Source organism: Pithys albifrons, chromosome Z, assembly GCF_047495875.1.
Source record: "Pithys albifrons albifrons isolate INPA30051 chromosome Z, PitAlb_v1, whole genome shotgun sequence".
Lineage (NCBI taxonomy): Eukaryota > Metazoa > Chordata > Aves > Passeriformes > Thamnophilidae > Pithys > Pithys albifrons.
This window is the reverse complement of record NC_092497.1, coordinates 56,818,515-56,840,334: the sequence shown is the minus strand read 5'-3', so window position 1 is coordinate 56,840,334 and position 21,820 is coordinate 56,818,515. Positions and strand designations below refer to the sequence as shown.

Here is a 21,820-nt window from a genome sequence, read left to right as displayed (position 1 = left end):
CCTTGAAAGTATTGTGCTTGGGTTCAGATGTGATCTTACACTTCTTCACAAACATACATGCTTCTCAGAGCAGGGGTGGACATGAGCTTGTAAGGCTTCACTTATTTGCAATCCTGAGCTGCCAGTGGCTCCTGAAGCTCTGGCCTGAAGTCTCTCCCAGCTTTTTATGTTGAGCATACACTGAAAACTGCTCGAAGCTGCCAGTGCAGGTATTAGTCACCACATACATTAACATTGCAATCATTAAGTGTCTCTTTTGAATTTAGGCATTGAAAGCGTGTCAGTTTTTGGACCCCAGTTCCCACCTGTCATGAGCAGAAGGGAAGCTTTGGGCAGAGTTTATTAGAGAAGCCCTCCTGCTGAGTCTTGAGGTGCAGAAAGGACCCCCCTGCTTTGTAAACTCCCTCTCATAGAGGAGTCAGGGTGTGGCTGGATCCAATCTTATCCCCAGACTTGGTCAACAGTTTATGTTTAAAGGATTGTAAAGATGTAGTTGAACCTTTATGCAACTTTGTCCTGCAAGATTAAGGATGGGAAACCAAATATACTTCCAGAATGAATAATTTATTGATGATCATAATGACAATGATTAGTCTAACATATTTTGATCCAGATAATTTACTACACAGTATAGATAGTGGTGTGGGTGTTCTCATTGCCAGTTAATTAGGATAACTTTGGCTGAACTTCATTTCATTAGGGGGAAGTTTATGCTAAACTGAAAGTGTTAACTCTTGTGGTGAAATAAGAATCTGTAAGAAGACAGGGCCATCCTTGAACCAAGCTGATTTCTAAGAGATACCATTTTCTAAATCATAAATAATTCATATATTCAATGGTGTTTCTATGAAAACAAACTGCCACAGTTGTTTTTAAAAATGTGTTTATTTGAAAATTTTATAAAGATGGTAAAAAACAGTTTGCCCTCTAATTTCTAAAGTTATCTTCCCTTGATCTCTCAGTGCTTTTGTCTGTAGAGGTAATTAAGCTCTATTTCTATAGTACTTACATGTTCTATTGTAACCACAGTCTGAACTCCCTCCTAACAGCTTTGCTCTAACTCCATCCTAGAGCATGGGAAATGACCTTAGTATGACTGACAGTGTCTACCCTCTGCTTTATGTTGTATGCCTTGCACAGTCTGTATTGCTGTTTAGATAAACTCTGTTCAAGTAGGGAGTGTTGGGTTTTATCTCTGCATTTTTCTGTCAACACAGAAAGAACATTCTTCAATTCTTGGATGCTGAAAGAGATGTCTCTGTAGTCAAAAGCAGCTTCAAGCCAGGAGATGTAATCCATTATGTACTGGACAGACGTCGCACCCTAAATATTTCTCAGGATTTGCACAGCCTTCTCCCTGAAGTTTCCCCAATGAAGAACCGTCGATTTAAAACGTGTGCAGTTGTTGGGAATTCTGGCATCCTTCTGAAGAGTGGTTGTGGAAAAGAGATTGATAGTCATGACTTTGTAATAAGGTAAGTTTTCATCTGGTGTTGAAGATGAAATATGTTGCTTGGAGAAAAGCTGGGAGAAATGTTTTAATCAGAGGTATATATTACAGATATTATCTGAAATTAATCTGAAACAGTATCCATCACTGTGTGATTTCCCTAAATTTAAATATATGCCTGTATTATTGAGAAGAAGGTTATTTTTACAGAGAAAAATAAAAGAAGGGCCAGAAGAGAGGATTGTGCTACTTATTTTTGCTTTTCACTGTTCTTATTCCAGACAAAATAAATATTCTTATAGAGGCCTTGATAGAATAAATGCAAAATATTTTCTCATTCAAAAGTATTCTTTCTTAGCTCTTGGTCAGTACAGATGTTTTGTAAATCACTACATTACTTATGTGCAGCGTGGAGTAAAATTTCAATGTGATGTATTGATGCTGAACAAGCTGCCATCAAGGTAGTTGGAAGTCACCCCTATATATTACTTCACATTGTTTTTATAACGTATTTCTGCTGTTTGGGCAAAAATATCAATATGCTTCCCTTTTTATTCGTACTTCAAATATGCACAATGGAATACCTTTGTGTTTCACATATCAATGGGGAATAGCTGACCTCATTTGACAGCTTGGCACTATATATAGAATATTGAGCAGGAAATAAGCCCTTTTTCTTTTGAGGCAGAAGTTTCAAGTGGTTTGGTTTAGGAAGGGTGGAAGGGCAGAAAATGGGAGGGTGGTAACAGAAAATGGTATCGAAATAGTAGTCATTGCACATTACTGACTTTTTCTTTTCTCACCTTAAAGAAAGATGGTCGCAGAAAATATCAAAAGGACATGGAGAAAGAAAAATTAAAGGTTCTTAGCACATAAATCAAGCATGATATACTTGAGACTTGTACTTCATTTGAAAAGTATACTAGCAATTTGCAACTGAAGCAATAACACACTATTTTTATTTTCCTTACTTGTTTTACTTGTACCAGTAGGTGTTCAAATTAGCATCCTTACTACAGAAGGAATCCAAAAATAATTACATTTTTAAACAACATTTAGCCTATGTCATGCTTTTGTAGTCTCTCTCTGAGGTTAAATATGATTCATTTAACAGGACTACAGAAAAATTTCGATACTAGATATTCTAGATAAAAATTTTCTTTCAGACAGCAAGGTACATACTTTTATTTAAATCACGTGCTAAATTTTTTTGAAGTTGTCTCCGTGATCTTCCACATGTTTTATCTACCCATGAAACTAGGTGATAATCTCTGATAGGAGACTTTAACTAATTGAAGCTATGTGGAGGAAAGATAATATTCTCAAAGATTTGGTGAAGCTTAATAGGAACAGTAGGAATTTACTGTTGCTAATCAATTATTTAGACTGGAAAAATATGTGGGTGTTCTATAAGGATGGTGAGAAACCGGCACAGGTTGTCCAAAACAATTGTGAATGCTGGAAATGTTAAAGGCCAATTTAAATGAGGCTTTGAGCAGCCTGGTCTACTGTAAAGTACCCCTGCCTGTGGTGTGGGTTTTAGAACCAGATGATCCTTAAGGCCCATGAAACATCTCTCATATGGTATATGACTAGAAAAGTGATCAATTAGTTAGTTTGACAATATTGTGGTTATTAATTTCTAAGGTTCTGAGAACAGCATGCTTCATCCTGCTGCCTTTTTTTTTTTCTATTTATAAATTAAAATTAAAATGTTTTTGAAATTCATACATCTCATAAGTTAAATTATATGATGTTTATTTATGTAAGTCTTGATGCATGCATAGGTACATAACATCTGTGTAAAGTAAATATCAATGAATTTGTTCACAGTTCAAATTAAAGAAAAATAACCAAAGCATTGTTCAGAACTGGTTGCCTATCCTCCATTTAAAAAATTGGTTTTCCTCATCCTCCATTTAAAAAACGTTTTATGCAACATAATATATAATGACATGGTGTTATTATGAAGTCCTAGTATACTTCATAAGCACTATCATCTATTGCTATTAAGATTCTGATATTAAAATGTACCATGACATTCTGTTAATATTTTTGCTTTCAGGTAGTCTCTCTAGAAGTAAAAGGCACTCATTCTATTTGCTATCTGATGGTGTTCTGAAAAGGAGTTACTATATGCTTCCAGCTGTATAGGCTGGTGAACAATGTTTTTGTAGAATCTTCTGATGCCAAATGCATTATGCCTGTGTGCTATGAAGAGTTTGTCATACTATTTTGGTTAAGTATATTACACAATTATTTTGATACTATTCTATGGGGATTTTTTGAGATCTGAAGGAAAATTATGTCTTTGTGAGTTGTTTCTTAGAGTAGCAGTTATAATATTGGAGCTAACGCCAACAATATCATTAATTTAATGATAAAATTGATAGTGAAGGTCTGTGAAAGTGAAGAGGACACAGAAGACACCGAAAAGTATTTGCAATACAACTCAATATCCTACAAAGGTAGTATAAAAGTGTTAACAGATAAATGCACAGAGGTTTCACAAGTTTAGTGAATTCATCCCTGTTTTGATAGTAGAAAATGCAGCCCATGTAATTAAAAAGCAAAGCAAAGAAACACTTTGCTATTAAAAAAAAATCCCAAACTGTGACAACTGTAAATTATTTATTTCCTATATTCTTTTCCTTTTTGCCTCCCATGCCTTTATACCTTTGTGTTAAGTAACTATTGATCTGTGCACCTCTACTACTCTTGCAGTGATGACCTAAAGCATTACTGCATTTTGGTATATACCCAGAGAGGGTCTGATGCATTCCAGAATGTCTGGTAAGATGAATAAGTGCGTCTTACTCCCCCATTGTCTGCACTTTCTCATGCCAAAATTCTTGTGCCAGGGCTGAATTAGCTGTTGCATAGACGAACTTGTCATAGTAAGTGGTATGTTTTGAAATTCAGAAGTTATGTAGGACTTCCCGAAAAATGCAACTGTAATTTGGGTAAGTGTAAAATAACAATATGGCCAAGCAATGACTTGAAATTACTTCTGGCATCCACTAAGTACCAAAAAAGAATTTAGTTCAGCTGTAGGTTCAGAATTCAAAAAGTGTCAAAGGTCAAAATAAATATTTTGGGGGTTTTTTTAATTAATATCATTCAACATTCGAAATGAGAACTATTTAACAGCAGAGGCCAAGTTTATTTTTGCAGTTATTTGGTTAAAACCAACCAACCAACCACACCCAGACTTAGTAAATAATATTGTTTTTCCTGTGGTGACACCATGTCTGGAAAAGTCCTTCCATTTTAGTGGGACTATGTGGAGAACAGGCCTGTTGAGTGAAACTGCTTGAACAGTTTAGGGCTGATCTGTCAAGGAACAGCCATGAGAGGATATTAATTGCTTCTTTCTTTGGATTGAAATGCCTAGTTTGTACATTGCAACTCTTCGCATTGGAGTTTTCTCATGTTAACTCTGTCATCATTTAGGAATCAAATGGAATATTTTTGCCATCAGTAGTGATAAAATTTAGCTGGGCAAGTGCAGTTCTTTAATTTTCCATTGTACTTTGACTTTCATTTTTTAACTCAACAATTCTTGTGTTTAGTGAAGTTGTCATGGGAAAAACTTGTAGTCCTTTTTTTTTTCCTTTAAAAAGGAAGACTCTGTCATTTAATAAATGTCATGGTTTGTCCTGTGCATAGAGGAGGATAATCTGTTTTGACTCTCTCCACTAATGTGTTGGTTTGTATGGGCAATTGTGATGTGCAGAAGCAAGCATGATATGTGGTAGAGCAGACAGCAGCATACATGGTCAGAAAGGACAGACCTAACCATACCATGGAGGTGTGGTTACTTATTTCAGGAGAGCAATTTAAACTGATAAGAAGAAATTAGTAATAGCTTCTTTCATGTGTGTTTTTCCTTCTGCTGATAGGAGAAAAAATAATTGTAAATTTGTCAGAATAAAGATATTTAGAATATTAATTTATTTATATTCTGGAACTTTTTGGTTTTTTGTAATTTACATCAGTTTTTATGTCCATATATTTTTTTAGTACCCTTGCTTGCACCATAGCCATTGTGCTGAGTAGAGCTGAGTGCCTTGAGCCAGCAGATCTGTTGCAAGCAAAGTTGCCAGTTTAAAACACATATTTTAAAACATGAGTCTTCCCTTAAAAAAATCTGAATATATCATGACTAACTCATTAGACCTTTATCAGATCTCAATTGTGACAGGTCTATTTTTGCCTTCTGTTTCTTCCTAAAAATTGTTACAGTACATTGAAATGAAAGCAGAATAAAGCCATCACCTTCCAATATTCTTGCTTCTTGGTGATTTGGGTGTCTGAGAAAGGGGAGCACTGGTGTAGCTGTTCAGTGTCAGTTAGGTCAGTTAGTCAATCAGGTGTGGGTGGTCTCCACCTCAGAAGAGCCTCTGATAAACCTTGATTTCTAGTGGCCAGGTTTTTTATTGTGTTTTTTTTTTGTTTGTTTTGTTTTTAAAGGAAGATATTTGAGAACAGAAGCCCTTTAGAAGTCTCAGGAAATATCGCTAAAAGTGACTTCTGTACACCCATGTACAAACGGTCAAGGATGACAAAGTGGTGCCTTAAATAAATGGGTGTCCTATGAAAATCCAAATGCAGAGCACATAGGGTTAGCCTGAGTCTTTCTATAATAGGATAATTTATCTCTAAAAGGATAAAATTATTTTAAAGTTGCTTACTACCATTGCTCATAATACAGAGCTTTTAATTTAGTAGTTTTCTGAACAGTTGCAAACTCAGGAAAAGTTGGTGGTTTTTTGGAGGCTTTTTGTTCATTGTCACCTCTTAAAACAGTAAATGTTCAGAACCATCTTAGTCTAAATATTGCCCTTCTTGCTATTCACTATTTTGTAGTGTTTAAACTGCTGCTTCTTTCTACATTCCATACCAACAACTCCAAAGTGGCTCTCTGAAACAATGAAAATTATAATTTTTTCTGAGTTTATTGTAAGGATAATAATTTTTTTAACCCTTTCTGTCCTCACAGTGTTACAGATTTCTTAAATTTTTTCAGAATTGTAGCAGTTCTGTAGCATTTTAATAATTACCCTATAAAATATGCTCTTTGTAGATAGTAATATTTAAAACTGTTTGCACATAAAAAGGCAAAGATGCAAGTATTCAGGATAGTATGAAGTTCCATTTCTTAATTTTTTTCCATTAAAATATCATTCTCAGTGTTTCATGGCTGTAGTTTTTGTGGGAATTTTTTGTTTGGATGGTTGATTTTGGAGTTTTTTTATCATGCTACAAACTTCCAGTGCTAGAAATTCCTTGCTTTATTTTATTGTCAAAGAAATGGTCTTGAGAAGAAAGTAAAACTCTAATTCATGTATTACTTTAAAGCAAGGCCACACAGTAAGAAAGTAAATAATGTGTTTTGCCACTGTTTCTAAAATACCACTTAGGTTTTCTCTGGCACTTCACTATGCTGTGTCAGTTGATGATAACCTGGATTTCAGGCATCGTTATTAAAGAAGACTTGAGAAATAAAGAATTTAATGATTACAATTATAGGCTGTAGTCTGGGGAACAAGATTTAATCAAGTTTATTAGCAGGTGATGTTACAACAAACATCTTCATGCTGAAGTCAAGTCAGTCACAAATTCAGTATTCTTCTGGATTTGTGTTGTAAAAGGAGATACCAAGGCAGTACTGATATGTTTTACATGGCACATCTTAAGACATAGCCAAGACTGCTGTGTGTGAATAGAATTGGTAATGCTGTACCTGAGCCTCTAATCTTGCAGCTCTCTGTTGTGCCATGGGTAAGGACTGGGACGGAGAGGGATTATGTCAGGGGATTCCCTGCTAATCCAGATCCCTGTGGTTAAATTGAAGCCACTTTAGCTTTTTCAGTAGCTGAACAAGTATTCAGAGCATGTGAGAATCCATACATTTTACTAATTATTAAGGTTTTCAGGGAGATACAGGGATATATTTGTGCATGGAGGGTTTTTTTGTTTGTTTTAAATCACATGTTTTTGGATGTCTGTGGTTTGTGAATGTTAGCACAACACTGCTGCAGGCCTTTATTTGAAGAGCCAGGTTAGAAGGTGAGCTACATGCACACAGGAATTAGGGCAATGTGCTTCTTGCATGTAGACTGAGTACAGATCATATGTTACTGACACTTGTCTAGGTAATGCCTTGTGCTTCAGAGAGGTTTAATGTGTTTTCCAGCAACAATCTGATTTTCATGTTTTGGCTTCTCAGAATGTATATTGTTAATACTGTGGGATGGATAGTTTTGGCTTTGTTCTACAAAAAGAAGATATTAATGAAACAAATGTTTTAAAGCACTTTTTTACAACGACTTTAAAGGGGTTTCTAAGTGTTTATTTCAATTTGTAATCCTCAAGTGCACCAATCATTAGAGTATTAAGAAGTGTATCGATTGAGAGCCAATTTCTTGCATTATTACTGTATGTAGAATGTTCTTTTAGTTTTCAATATCACATAAAATGGAAGTGGTCGTCACTTTTACTCAAGGAAACTCTTACGGCTTTTGTTTTAAATTAACTTGAAAATAACAACCTATGTTCTATGAATACTAAGGATTGGATGTTTGGATTCTTATACATGAGCTCTGTTTCTTAGTGACAAAACAAGATGAACTGAATCTCTGTGGAATACTTCTCATTTGAGTACATTTTTGTGACTGTTTTCTTTATTTTCTCTGTTAAGGTCTGCTCTCTGAAAGACTATGTATGTTATGAGTGTGTTTGGGCCATAAATACATCACAACAAACACAGGGTTGAGTAGTTTGGTGTAAGTGTGGTATAGGAGCACTTAGTCCATTTTTCAGTTATTCTGATCCCGATCCCATACAACTCCAAACATTGGCACTTTGGAGTTTTTTTTCACCCTACACTTTTCTTAAAATATCCCAGTGTAACTTACATACACAACCTACGGTTGTGGAAGAAGCAGGTTTTCAATTACTTACTTTTTGTCCTGTTTCAGGATTTCAGTTCTTCTACACGTGTCCAAATGCCACATGATATTTCAGATATGGTTGAGGTTTTTCCCTTTTATCCCACAGCTCTTTTTAGTGATAGCACTGCAGTGCATCTTCCTGTTGAAAATCATCCTGCTATCACACTGAAAGCTCATGTGTGGCAACACCTCCATTTTTATGATGAATATTTTATATATATATTTGCCTTTCACTGTCGTGATTATACAAAAATACTTTGTAAGTTAGGTGCCCCTGTAAACTTACTGATTCCCTAAATCATATAATTGATGCCTAATACTAAGTTTAGACTAAGAAATCTGTTTAAATAGCTATGCTGAGGTTTGGATACAGTATAGTCTGATGCCCTGGGAAGAACAGGGACTGCAGCATTGTTTTCAGGTACCTTGCATATTATTGCCTTTGATACTACCAGTCACACAGATTATGAATGTTTTGCACCTAAGTTTTTTTTCTAACCCCCTCTCCCAAATATATTAATCTCTGTCTCAGACCAGTTTCTGAAGTATTCTGCTGTAGATAGTGGTTAGAAATGGTGAAGGAGCAAATAACAGCTAATTATTTGCTAGTTTCTTGCAAAGAAGGACAAAGTAGTTAGAGCTTCTCATTAAACACAATTATATAGGAAAAAGTAGCCAAAAGCTTTTTTGTTTCAAATAATATATTTGGTGAATTTTTATGGAAAAATTAACAAAGGAACTAATGAAAACTGTTATTAAATCATTTTTTTTTGGCTGGGGCAAAACACATTTCATCATTTTCTCTGGAAACAATTCAATAGCTTGGTCTCAAGAGAAAGAGGTTTACAAGCCTTTTTATAATGTGGTATACTCTCAATGCTCACATTCCCAGCTATTTGCTTAATTGTTAGGTCAGTCTTCAGTGCTGTGTGTGACTGTTAATTACAATCTGTTCTCACAGTATCAGTCACTTCATAGCAAGTTTGTGTTGCTCAGCTTTCACCTGCAGCTGCTCACCTGCACGTTAACACAAGGGCAGCATTGAACTTGTTCTTAGAACAAATGGAAAGTGATGGTAAGTTGCAGGAAGTTTGTGGTTTGGAATCAAATTTTAAGCAGTCATATAGGTTCAAGGTATCAATAACGCAGCATGTGAGGAAGAGGAAATTCAATAAATTACAGGCCTCTGAAATAAACCCAACAATAGTGTGGTTTCATTTATGGTGTATAAATGCCAAGGCACATATTGCTAAAGCTTTTGGTGTAGAAACTCCATCACCTCCTCATGTCTACAGTGAATATCTTTGGCATTCTGTGCCTTCTGGCAAATTAGCTAGAATTAAAAAATACAACAAATTAAGGGTATTGCAATGATTATTTTAAAGCTGTTTTGGTAACAGGCTTCTTAATTTCACTTAGAAGAAAATTAGTATATGTATATGTGTGTTTCTGAATGCAAAGTTTTTTTGAAAGAATAATGAGAATTGGTTACAGATTGTTGACATTGCCAATAAAATCAACTTAAAAATTCCAACAATATGAAACTATGACATATCATAAAGGTGCATTAAAGGTTAAGATAAGAGCTCCAAAAGAGGTAAAAGCTATTTACATATACTCAGATCTATATACAAATACACAATAACTAATTTTATAGGCCCTGAAGCATATAAGAAATATGGAGATAAATTTTTTAGCAGAGTCTCTTGCCATAGGACAAGATGCAATGGTTTTAAGGTGAATGGAAGTAAAGTCAGATTAGTTATAAGGAACAAATTTTACATTGAGGGTGGTAAAACACTGTAACCCCATGGTTACTGAGTGCATTTGGATCGCTCATTATTTTCTGAAGTTATACTTGAAAAATCTGAATATGCAGTATGCTAAGATATTGTACTGCTTACACTGTATACTTTTCTAGAATACACTATTTAAGTGTATTACTCATGTAGCAGTAATAACATGCATGGTAGGAAAACTTGTATTTAGTATGCCTATGATTTTTTTTTGCACTATTTAGGTGAAATTACATATATAAGCTTGTTTCAAACTATACTTTTAAAGTTTAGACATTAGTGCTGTTGGGAACTCAGAAAGGATCTGTCAAAAGTCATACAGTCATATTAGAACCATAAGACCTACGTTGTATGTGCACACTGTGTATGTGGCATACAGCTTTTTAAACAAGGTGGTGTTGGTACATATATAGTCTGCTTCTAGAAGTTGCACTTGGAGCGGGATTGTCAAAATCTTTTTTACATTTTTAAGTATTAGATGTCATTGTGCGCATATACATGACTACCAAAAAATCCTTCTTTGCAGAAATCCTTCATTATGTTGTGCAGTCTGCCCTTAAAAGAGGTATTTTCAACAGCAGAAATAATTTAGTGAACTTGTTTGGTTGATTTTAAATATACTTGGTTTGAGTTTTTTATCATGATTATTTTTAGATTTTAACACATTTTTAATAATTATAGGTTATAGGTTCGTGCATTAAGCTTTTCGGAAACACTTTTCAAAGCCAGTATTGAATTCAGTGGGAGTTTTTCTTGTGCCCTACCTACCATTTTCTAAAAGACATTACTCTTAGGAGCCTGATCTACATGCATATTGTTTGTAGAATAGGTGTATAAAGATAATGAAGAATGTAAATCCATTTCCTAAGAAAGCCTGCTTCTGCCCACATGCTATCAAAAACTTGGACTCCTATATCTCCTAGGAATATATAGGCTTTACAATCTTCACAACATTTATTTGTGAAGATATGACCACTTTAGCTGATCATTCCAGAATGAAAATGATGTTCTTATACTTTGTAGTAGCATCTGTTAGAACTAGGTCTTCAAGAGGTGTTAAGAAACACTGAATTATTTTTATGTGACATGTTGTGTATATATGTCATCGGACATCAGGCCATTAGAAGAAGCTAGTGGATAAGTAAAAGGTTTGCTGAAGAAAATAGAATGGCAGAACTAATGGAATACTATTTGTAGTAAGAGTATAATATGCAGATGTTTTGAAGGAACTAGTTCTGACATTGCTTCTTAGCATCCCTTATCTCAAGAAAGCAGTCTGTTAAATTATGAAAGTATTGTTGTGTCAGGACACACATTTGGGGCAAATCAGCTACAGGCTAATCCACTGAGGATGTTGTGGAGGTGATTTGCGTTGGTCAGATCATACTGGTCACTGAAATCCCATTTGATTTCTGAACCACGTTTTGTCACCTGCATTCAGCATGTCTGTGGTTACATAAATATGTATTTATATAGTTGATGTAAAAATCTGCTGAACAAAGGCCTAATGAGACCTTTTTCAAACTAGTCAAACAAGGTTTGAAAATGAGATATGAAGGAATAATTCAAATTTTTATATGCTTTCCCCACCATTTCAATTTTAAGTCAAAGAAAAATACTAAATTTCCAAACATCAACAGCAGTGATAATACCAAAAACCAAAGTACCAAAAACTCATTCAAACATGGGGTAATGTTAGTTTGTAAATAATGTTTAAATACTATGTTGTTAAAAAAAATGCATGGACCCACCTGTATAAATTGTAGCTTATTTGGCTAGCATGGGTTTCTTTGTGTGTGAGCTCTTGGTAACATCATAACAAATGAAGATTAAGAGAGGTAACAGGTTTAAGAAAGCATGTTCTTACTCACAAACGCTGCTTTAGCTGTTGAGGCATAATAGAGCATGAAGACATGGTTTCCAAATGTTTTAAGAGGGTTTTTTTTTCCTAACAGTATTATGTACACTTAAGGTTTCTAAAAATTCGTCTGAGTGTCCAAGTTAAGTAAAATGCTATGTGTTGTCACACCTATTATTTCTGGTATTTTTTTCTCACATTAAATTGAATTGGGCTTGCATGATCATTTTCAGCTTTCCCTTCATACACATATTTTTCTGAGTTAATGTTTCATATTTATTTTCATTTTTCCATTAATTTCTTCCTCTTCAGGTGCAATCTAGCTCCTGTGGTGGAGTTTGCTGCCGATGTGGGAACTAAATCTGATTTTATTACCATGAACCCATCAGTTGTACAAAGAGCATTTGGAGGCTTTCGGAATGAGAGTGACAGAGAAAAATTTGTGCATAGACTATCCATGCTGAATGACAGTGTCCTTTGGATCCCAGCTTTCATGGTCAAAGGCGGAGAGAAGCATGTGGAGTGGGTTAATGCATTAATCCTTAAGAATAAATTGAAAGTGCGAACTGCCTATCCATCACTGAGACTTATTCATGCTGTCAGAGGGTAAGTGTATGGAAAAGACTGGTCTGTCCTTAGCACGATGAAACTCATAACTAGAATTCCTAGCAGGCAGAAAAAATAGATCAGTGATAAAAGGAGTACGATATTTCCCTTACTGTTGTAATGGATTACACTTATGGTAAGTTTGTTTGGTAATAAATGTCGTGCACTCATTTAGCGTGCTCTGATGCAAACAATTGAAATGCACTAGGACAGTAACATTTTGATTGTACTGTATGTGTAAAAAGGTATCATTGTTAACTGTGATAAGCTAACTTAAAAAATAATCTGAATTCATAGGATATCTGTGAGTCATCAAATCAGTGTACAATGAATGTACAACATGTCTTCTTTGAGACAAGACTATGACAATAAAAAGTACAGTCTAAATAGCATAGGAGTGTAAGGTAGCAACCATGTAAATAATGAAGTCTTGCAGATCTGAAAATGCTGAGCTCCTTCATAAAACACCTAGGATTTGTAGCAATCTTTCTCTGTTTGAATTTGGCCAGATGCTCAGGCAATTGAAAAACATTGATCAGAATCACTGAAAACACTAATGTAACCAGTTGTTAAAAAATAAAAAATGTATCCATGCTTTGTGCAGAGATTTTTTTTAACCTCATAATTAAACAGAACTGTCAGATGAAGGTTTAACTGTCACTACAAGTATATAGGACTGTGCCTGAAAAACTTTTAGAAGATGAGGTGGTGCACTATGTGTTTGTGTAGCAAATTATGACAGTATGATAATATTCATCTTGACTTTCTTGAACTGTACTGTCTGTTTTGAGGTTTTGGGAGATGCCTAAAGTATTGCTATTGGTTTGTACACCAGTTAGTGATTATGTAGCTCTTCTTAGGATTATAGCAGTAGAGATAAGTTTAGAAGGGATGTTTGAAACATCACCCAATCTAGTATGGTAATAAAGCTTAAAAATAAATTATTCTTCAGGCTATTAAGACTGTAAATACGACTTTCTCCTTTTTCCCTGTCTCACATAGATGAAGTGCTGCACTCCCCATGTGATGCACTTCTTGCACTGGAAAATAATAATCTGTTGCCTTTGAAATGTACAAGTCACTGGGAAATCCTTTAATTTTTTACAGAGTTCCCCGGTTTTGTTTCAGAGTTACACTTTAGCTATTTTATGGGCCTTGATTCTGTTGAATTTTCAAGTATTCGAAATGCCTGTAGCACATGGATAGGTGTAGTGGCTTTTGTGTGTGTGTATAAATCTGCATAAATAAGATTGTTTCCAGTTTACAAACAGCTGTTGTAATTTTCATCTTCTAAATCTGGGCAATATTATCAATATGAATGGTAATTTAGAATGTGAATTCTTTAAGTTGGCCAACTTGAAGGGTCCTTTAGAGGCCTTTGTCTTAAAAAAAAATTAGCACATACATTGTCTCTCTGAAAGAGGCAATAAAAGCTCTGCTAGCAGAATTGTTGAATTAGGCTATGCTGTATTTTAGGTTATACATAGCAGTGTCATCTAATATGACAGCGGACGTTTGTCCAGTTGTTGAATCTGTGCTCTCTCAACTTTAGGTTCTCCACTTCCAACCTTGTTTAATCAACTAGCATTCCCATTTTTTGTTCTTTTAGAAAGTAACCTAATATCTTTGTTACTCATCTTTTTTGGTAATTTGAAGAAAAGCAAAACAAGAAGTCCAATTTAGCTTTGTTCTAACTCTTGACTTTATAAAGTGAGGCAGATGAGGTGATATGTTTTCATGAGTCAAGTCTGGAAGTGATGCAGTTAGCAGTAATACATTTGAAACAAATATTCCTTGGATGTCTTAAGCAGCAGTGTGAAAGACACCAGCCCATAATATTGAGCTTTGTAATACAACAAAGTAAAAAACATCCTGGGGATTAATAGTGTTGCTTGACAAGTTGAATTACATGTCCCTAGGATCTATTAGGTTTATATGGCAATGGAATACCCTGGTGGTATGAGAAATCAATAAGCAAAAACTGCTCTTAAAATTGTGCCTGAGCTAAAAATTAATATTTTCTACAAATAAGAAAAGTAACTTAAAAAATAAAGTAAAATGTAAAGCTGCGTAACCTGGTTGTCAATCAATCCATTTTGAGCAGTAAGACTGGGAAAGTTTAAGCAAGTTACAGCTGCTAACTTCAGTTTGAAAATAATGGAAAGCTGTCTGCTGCCACTTAAAGCTGTGTGCAGTTTACACATTTAAAGGCAAATCTTCATTATACTGCATTCTATCTATTGTTCTTATGTTTATTTCAAATTCTATTTGACAATTTATGAGTCTCTGGAGAAATATTACCTAAAGGGAATTCTTACAAAGCTCTCTTTGTTTTATGAATCTGAGCTATTGTTGTGCATTTGTTTTGAGGTATTTGGTATGTTTGTCTGTATGTTTGATGCCTTTGCAAACTCTCTCTGCTTGCGAGTTTAAGTCTTTGTGAAAGTTAAGTGATGATTTAGCTGAGGCCTGTGGTGCTGCAATAGAGTGTGAAAATTGCTGCTAGGTGAACGAGAAGCAAAAGCAGGAAAGCTTAACCACAAAGCCTCCACGTTAAAACACACAGTAAGATCTGTGCAGGGCATTTAATCTCCTTCACAGGGTGCCTGAGATAGGTGCAAGACTGAGAATGCAAGGCTTATGGTATGTCTTTCAACCTCTTAAGCCTCTAAGGGAGATGAGGTTTGGTTTATTGATGGAAATATGATAAGTAAAGGTGAACTACAGGAAGTGAGTTTTGTAGACTTGTCTTAATTTGCACAAGAGAACTACTTGGATCTGTAGCATTTGTGAGCATTCTCAGATAGTTACATCTTTGTGCTTCAATGTTTCTTAATGATTTTCATTAAATGCTACAAATGTTTAGAGTGGACACATGGATATGTAGCATTTTCAATCACTGACCTGTGTTAGTATTTGTAACATCCCCAAACTCCTCTTAAGCGCCATGCATGTAAGTATCCACTCCTTTCGTTTACAGTTTCTTGCCCTGATAATTCCAAAACGTTTTGGTTATACTCTTTGAGTATGCATATTTTTATTATATAATAGTTTATATGAAGATGGCTAAAACTGTTTTAAATTAGAGTTTAGTGATAAGACAATCAGTCAAGAAAGACACTGTGGGTCTTATGTTGCTTTTTATATCTTGAAACCCTCACAAATTTGTGACAACTTAAGCACAGTGAGATTTCTGTTAGACTGGTCCAAAGACATAATACCAGGAGGGTCTCATGAACAACTGTCCTCAACATGAAAGCATAGTCTTATGAATGCAACTTGCAATTTTTCTGTTTAATAGACTAAAATATTCCTTTAACCTGTTTCATAAGACTTAGGCACCTAGGTGGTTTTCTTTACCTGCAGAAATACAGATGTGGTACCCAACAGTGTTGTGTTATATCTATATAATTCAGCTGCTTGAAATGAGGCTTTTATTTGAAACATTAATGCATTATTTTGCAACTACATGTCTTCTTAATTTAAAAGTATAAAGTGCTTGGCTACTGAAAACTACCTAAAAGAGAAGGTGACCATCCTAAAAAAGTTATCAATTCTTCCCTTTTTTTGGAAGAACAAATTCCCTGAGTAAATTTAAATTTATAATATAAGTCCTTTGATTTAATGCTCCTAAAATTTTATTAAAATTGTGGACCAAATAATTTATTATCTAATCATAAAAAAAGTTCATAATTTCAACCTGACATACTAAATACTAGTAGAGAACATTTAATGCAGAAGGGTGCAGGCTGACAGCCTCAAGGTTTGGAAGGTATATTGTCTTTATTCCTTTTTGTGTGTGTCACATTGCCAAATTTTTCCTTCATTAGTCTTTAAAGCATACAGTGTAGGCCGAGTCTAACAGCAGAACATAAAGTTTCTTAGACTTCTGATTGAGTTGAGGCCAAATTCTCTTTTCTAATACAGATAATACAGAATTTATTTTATCTAATAGTGAACAGTTTTGCTGCAATCACATACAGCACTGAAATTCTCACTCCTATTTTTCCTTGTCTTTTAATGAAAGAAACCTTATAAGCAGTATACAGTATTTCAGAGTTGCATTTGATCAGATAGTAAAATAATGACTGAGATCGTGTTTTTAAACTTTTTTTTGGTACAGTTTTTGGGTAAAAAAAAAAAAAAAGAGAATGTGCTGTTGGAAAAAACTCTACTTTTTGCAGATTTCATGCCTTATTAAACTTATGGGAGTGATGGCTGCTCCTCTAAAATCTCAGAGGAATTTTAGGTTTTAAAACCAGATTATGTAAATGTGTCTGACACAATAACTACTTTTTTAATCAGGAGCATGTCATAAATGACCATTAGGTTTGAATTTTTTTCTTCAGTAGATTTAGATCAACTAGTTTTATGTGACAGTTTTTTTCTCTATTTTGTTCTTTCACTTCTTGATCAATAACTTTTGAATACTAGACTTAGAAAGGGACTTGGGAGCCATTGCATGATTTCTTCACAAAGTGTCTCAAAAAGCTAATATGTAGAACTTCTAATGTAATTGTGCACATATTGACAAAATAGTTGAAGTAATCAATATGTAACAGAGTTAAAGATGGAAGAGTTCAAGAATCTATAAATTAAAACCTTAACTGATTAAAAGGATTTACTTGTTAATGTCACTGTCAAGAAGATTAATTATGAACTAATAATAATGAGCAAACAACACCACTTCTTTTTTTTTTCAGCTGACTTGAGCAGCAAATTTCAGAAAATTTGATTTAATAATGACCTTGAGTTTTGATGCTGAAGTGTTTCATTAGGATTATTTGTAATAATATTTTCCAAATGAAATGAGACTCTCTGAGGTGTGGACAGTGTCCCTATAGAGTCATGTCTCAGTAGCAGAGCTGTAATGGAATATGGATTAAGGAGTAGGCAAACAGGAACTGAGCCTGCTGGGATTAGAGTCCAGATCATGTTGTTTACTTCTGTTGGTGGCAGCCAACCAAACTCAAAAGTAGAATCAGCAGATACATTCTGCTATGGATTCCCCTTTGCAGTTCTGTGGAGGGATTAGAGTGTTCCTAAGACTAAGCATGTTGTTGGTACACAAGGTGGAGGTCAGAGTTAACTCCCAGAGACTTGCACAACTCCTTTTATTTGTGCTTCTGCTGGTGAGTGAAGACATCCTCAGAAGGGCTGAACACCACCAACCCTTTACCCTGCCAAGCAATACAGTCTTACAATACACTAGTTCTCCCCCATTTCCTCTCCCAACTCCACAAAAGAAAGTTCTCACAGTCATTTGTATGTGTAAGAATGTTTTCTTGGCTTTGTTTTCTTGGCTTTTTTTCCTACTGGAGCCATCCCATGAACTGTTAGTCACTCACCAGCAATATCACTGAAATTGCTTCACATAAGATTCCTTCCCATCTTTTGGGTAGAAACAATTGCGTGGACATCCTGTGGGATTTGCCTGTGCTCTGCTTATTTCCTCCTTAATACTCCCTGTGAAATAGCAGTATTATCCTGCATTAAATACGGCAGAACTCCCACTGCAATTTCTGTGTTTTGCCTATGTACGGAATCTGCTGTGCCTATTTACAGTCACTTTTAAGCGAAGGGTCTTTTTTTTTTCTTTATTAGTGAGAGCAAACAGCTGTTCTTTGAATGTAGTGACTTTTTGCACAACTTTTCTACAGCTCCAGATTCTTTACTCTGGGAATTACAGAGAAAATACTTTCAGAAACTCAGACATGCAGAAATCAAGTAGTTCTCCAGCAGCTCTGTGCTAAGAAACAATTACTGTGAGCAATTTATATTGCAAACACCTCTCTTTCTTTTCTCACTGCTCACAGACTTGACTTAGCAGGCTTTACTTTTTTCTTTAGTGCTAAAATGTATTTCTTAAGAAAAGCCATTTTGAAATACATGGATGAATAATTACCTCAAAAAACAAAAGATCACAGAAATGGCTATTAAGCTAAAAACAGAATTCTAAATATAAAATGACCATGTATTTTGCATCATGTATTTAAATATTCAAAATATTGAGAGGAAAAAAATCACTCTAGTTTCCTGTATTTTCAGTGGAGTACAATCCTGTTTTTTATATATATATGGATGTTAAAAGGAGGAGTTCTACATTACAGTATTCTTACTTAAACTTTGAGCTAGATTTGTTTGGTAAGTAATGCAAACAGATGGAATGCCAGTTAGTTTGGATTTTAAGGACTTAATCTGTTGTGTGAAGTTGTTCTTCCAATCCCAGGATCCTGTCCTAAGAGGAAACCGAGAAGTGATGCTCCCATCCCTGAAGTGGAGACACTCCAGGGTTGACCTTCAATCCAAGAGCTAATTACCAGAGCTGCAGCATCCCTACAGCTCCTGAGGGTGCCCTGTCATCTGGTTCACAGTTTCTCAGGATGAGCTTTTATTTCCTTTGCACAAGTTCTCCTATTTCATTGTGTTTGAAAGATGTAGAAAGGTCTCTCAAGGGATACCTCACTTTTTTAGGAGTGTTTTTGATGGAGCAAATACAGTTGAAGTAGAGGAGGACACGAGGAGGAAACTGAATGTGCACTAAACTGACTGTCTTTTTATATTTTTCATTGCCTGGTCCATTCTGTCAGGTAGGCCATGAAAAGCTTGATCATGACTATTCTTATTTTTATTTACCTTTTGATAATAAAATTCTGTGAGTTGTTTGTGGAAAGGGTTTTCAGCTCTTTTGCTGTGGCAACTGTTTCATTCCTTATTATAAGCAGACTTCTAAGTCTTGTAAGGCTGAATTTCAGGTTTCAGTTAGTGGAGAGCAACAGGATTAGTCATGAGAAAAAACAGTAATGAAATCTCCCATTTTCAAGTTTTGCTGCTTAATTTAACAACTGTACCATACCTAATGCCAATGCCTGCCTAGCAGCTGAGCAGGGAACAAGTAACACACAGTTTATTCATACAGCGTATTTAAAGATTTATATTTATTTTCAAAACTATTTTGCTCCTTATTACTTTTCAATTTTAGGTTTCAATTTTTTTTCTTTCTAATTTATCTTTACATAAAATCTGCTTCTGAAGACTATAAAAATATGTTAAATTTATTAACTGTCATTTGACCATATTATACTCCTGTAACAAAAACTGTAGCTGTGCAACTGAGAAGCAAACTAGAAGCAGTTTTTGTATTCTGTCTTTGAGGAACAAATAACAAAGAGGACTGGAGTCCACAGGGAGTAATCTTGGCCAGATAGTATTAATAAAATCAAGAGTAGCTTTCCTTGGGGTTTTTTTAACATGTGAGATGAATTATCTGCTGATTCTTGATGGCACATGTGTGCATGAGAAAATTCTGATAGGTTTCCTTCCTGTTTCTAAAGTAATGTTTCTAAGGTAAGACAACAATACAAATGCTGCTTTTTTTTGTTTTGTTTTGATTGTAATGCCTACCAGTAGTGTTCAAAGATATGTGCATTTAGCTTTGATCTTACCAAACTTTTGTGATGAGGAGTGGTTGTGTTAAGCATTCAGCTGGTAACAGATTTCATTTAATGTTAATTACTGAGGTAACATGGAAATAAGTGAACAGAGCTGCAGCTGTATGCACTGTGTGGTTTGGCATTTCCTTTTGGTCAATTCAAGTCATTGGGTTGTTAAAATGGATAGTGCTTCAGTGTAATAATACACTGGCACAGTCCTTACAGCAGTGTCAGTACAGGGAGGAACAGTTTGGCTTTGTATCTTCTGTAGCCTCCTTTTTTAATGCACACAAGTTTCTTCAAAGTGCTTTAATGGATTTTTTTTTGAAGTCTCAGAGTTCTTGTTGGTATGCAGAGATTTAGGTGTTTCAAGTCAGAAGGACTGAGTAGCATTTGGGCATTTTCTTATCTGAAGTTACCAAATGCCAAGGCTAATGGCTACCTTCCTCCTAAATACTGGGGAGGTGGTCTGGTTTGTGTTTGTAACACAGAAGTGTTTTGGCTGTGCCTGCAGAACCTCAGAAATTCCCCCATCTCACTAGCCCTGTAATCGAGGGAGCCCTCTCCGTCTGTAACCGAGGGAGACGGGTTTATGTCCTGATGAGACAACTCCGCAGGAGTTAGCAGCAACAGGCCACTTTATTCAGACGTGCATACACTTACACACCTTTAAAACTGTATTCTTCCGCAGCTGCTTGACACTTTGGCACTGATGATTGGCTACCAATGCTGTTTACTTTACAAAACTTCTTGTAATTGGCTAATGATATGCATCTGCTGAGAAAGTCGGCAGCAGCCATTTCTGATGTCCTTCATTAGTTCTTAAATCTACATTACATTAATTTACATGGGTAGTTCAGCATATAGCTTGCTTTTTAGGTGAAATACCACATGAAATTCCAATAGTAGTTGGCAAAATCTGGGAATGGACACAGCCAGGGCAACTGACCTGATCTGACCAAAGGGAAATGCCATGCCATGGGACACCTAGCAAGCTGTCTCTAACTTGATCCCCAAGTTTACTTGGGTTTGCTCTTCCTGTTCTCTCCCCATTCCACTAAGGAGGGGGGTGGGAAGGCAGTGTCAGGCCACCATGTAAAGGAAGGAATTTGTTTATTTGCTGCATCATCTAATGTACAGGCTTTTCAGAGACTAAGGGAAGCCTGTTAGCCTGTTTCAGTTCACATGAAAGAACTAGAAAGTGAGAAAAAGGGTAAGCATTGCTTTATTTCAGACCCTTGGGAGGGTTAGGTCTGTGCTGGCAATTCTAGTGATGTTTTAAGCATAGAACATGTTTTGAAACAAAATAACTGATTCATCAGTTGGCAGATCTGGATTCTGCTTCTTTGGTGTTGGAAGGCAGACCGTGGTTGAGTTAGATGTTTGTGCCTGTGTTTTGTATGGAATGAGAGTTAAGTCTCTCACCAGTACTCATTTCCTTCCCAATAGAGACTCTCTGTCCCTGTGCATTCTGTCTTACAGACTTCTTTCAGCAGAGATTGTTCCTGTTTCAGGTGTCCTACTGTCCTTATGCTCATATGTAGACATAAGGACATACATCTATACATGTATGGGAGGTTAGTGTGGTTTGCAGATTCACATTGAGTTCAATGCTGTAAAATTGCTCTATTGAAATCCTTCTTTGAGGTTAGTCCTTCAGTCTTCAACAAGTGAATTAATAGGCCAAAGGAAAATTTAAGAGAATAACAGCTACTTCTAAA

At 35.4% G+C, this 21,820-nt stretch overlaps 1 protein-coding gene across 1 annotated transcript in view; it reads left to right on the top strand.

Annotated features, from left to right (window-relative positions):
• The window catches only part of ST8SIA4 (ST8 alpha-N-acetyl-neuraminide alpha-2,8-sialyltransferase 4), a 59,260-nt gene that overhangs the window by 13,024 nt on the left and 24,416 nt on the right, over positions 1–21,820 (top strand). Inside the window, exons 3-4 of the mRNA XM_071581180.1 lie at positions 1,218–1,475; positions 12,373–12,666. Coding sequence (XP_071437281.1) covers positions 1,218–1,475; positions 12,373–12,666 — 552 coding nt within the window. The remainder of the gene's footprint in view (positions 1–1,217; positions 1,476–12,372; positions 12,667–21,820) is intronic.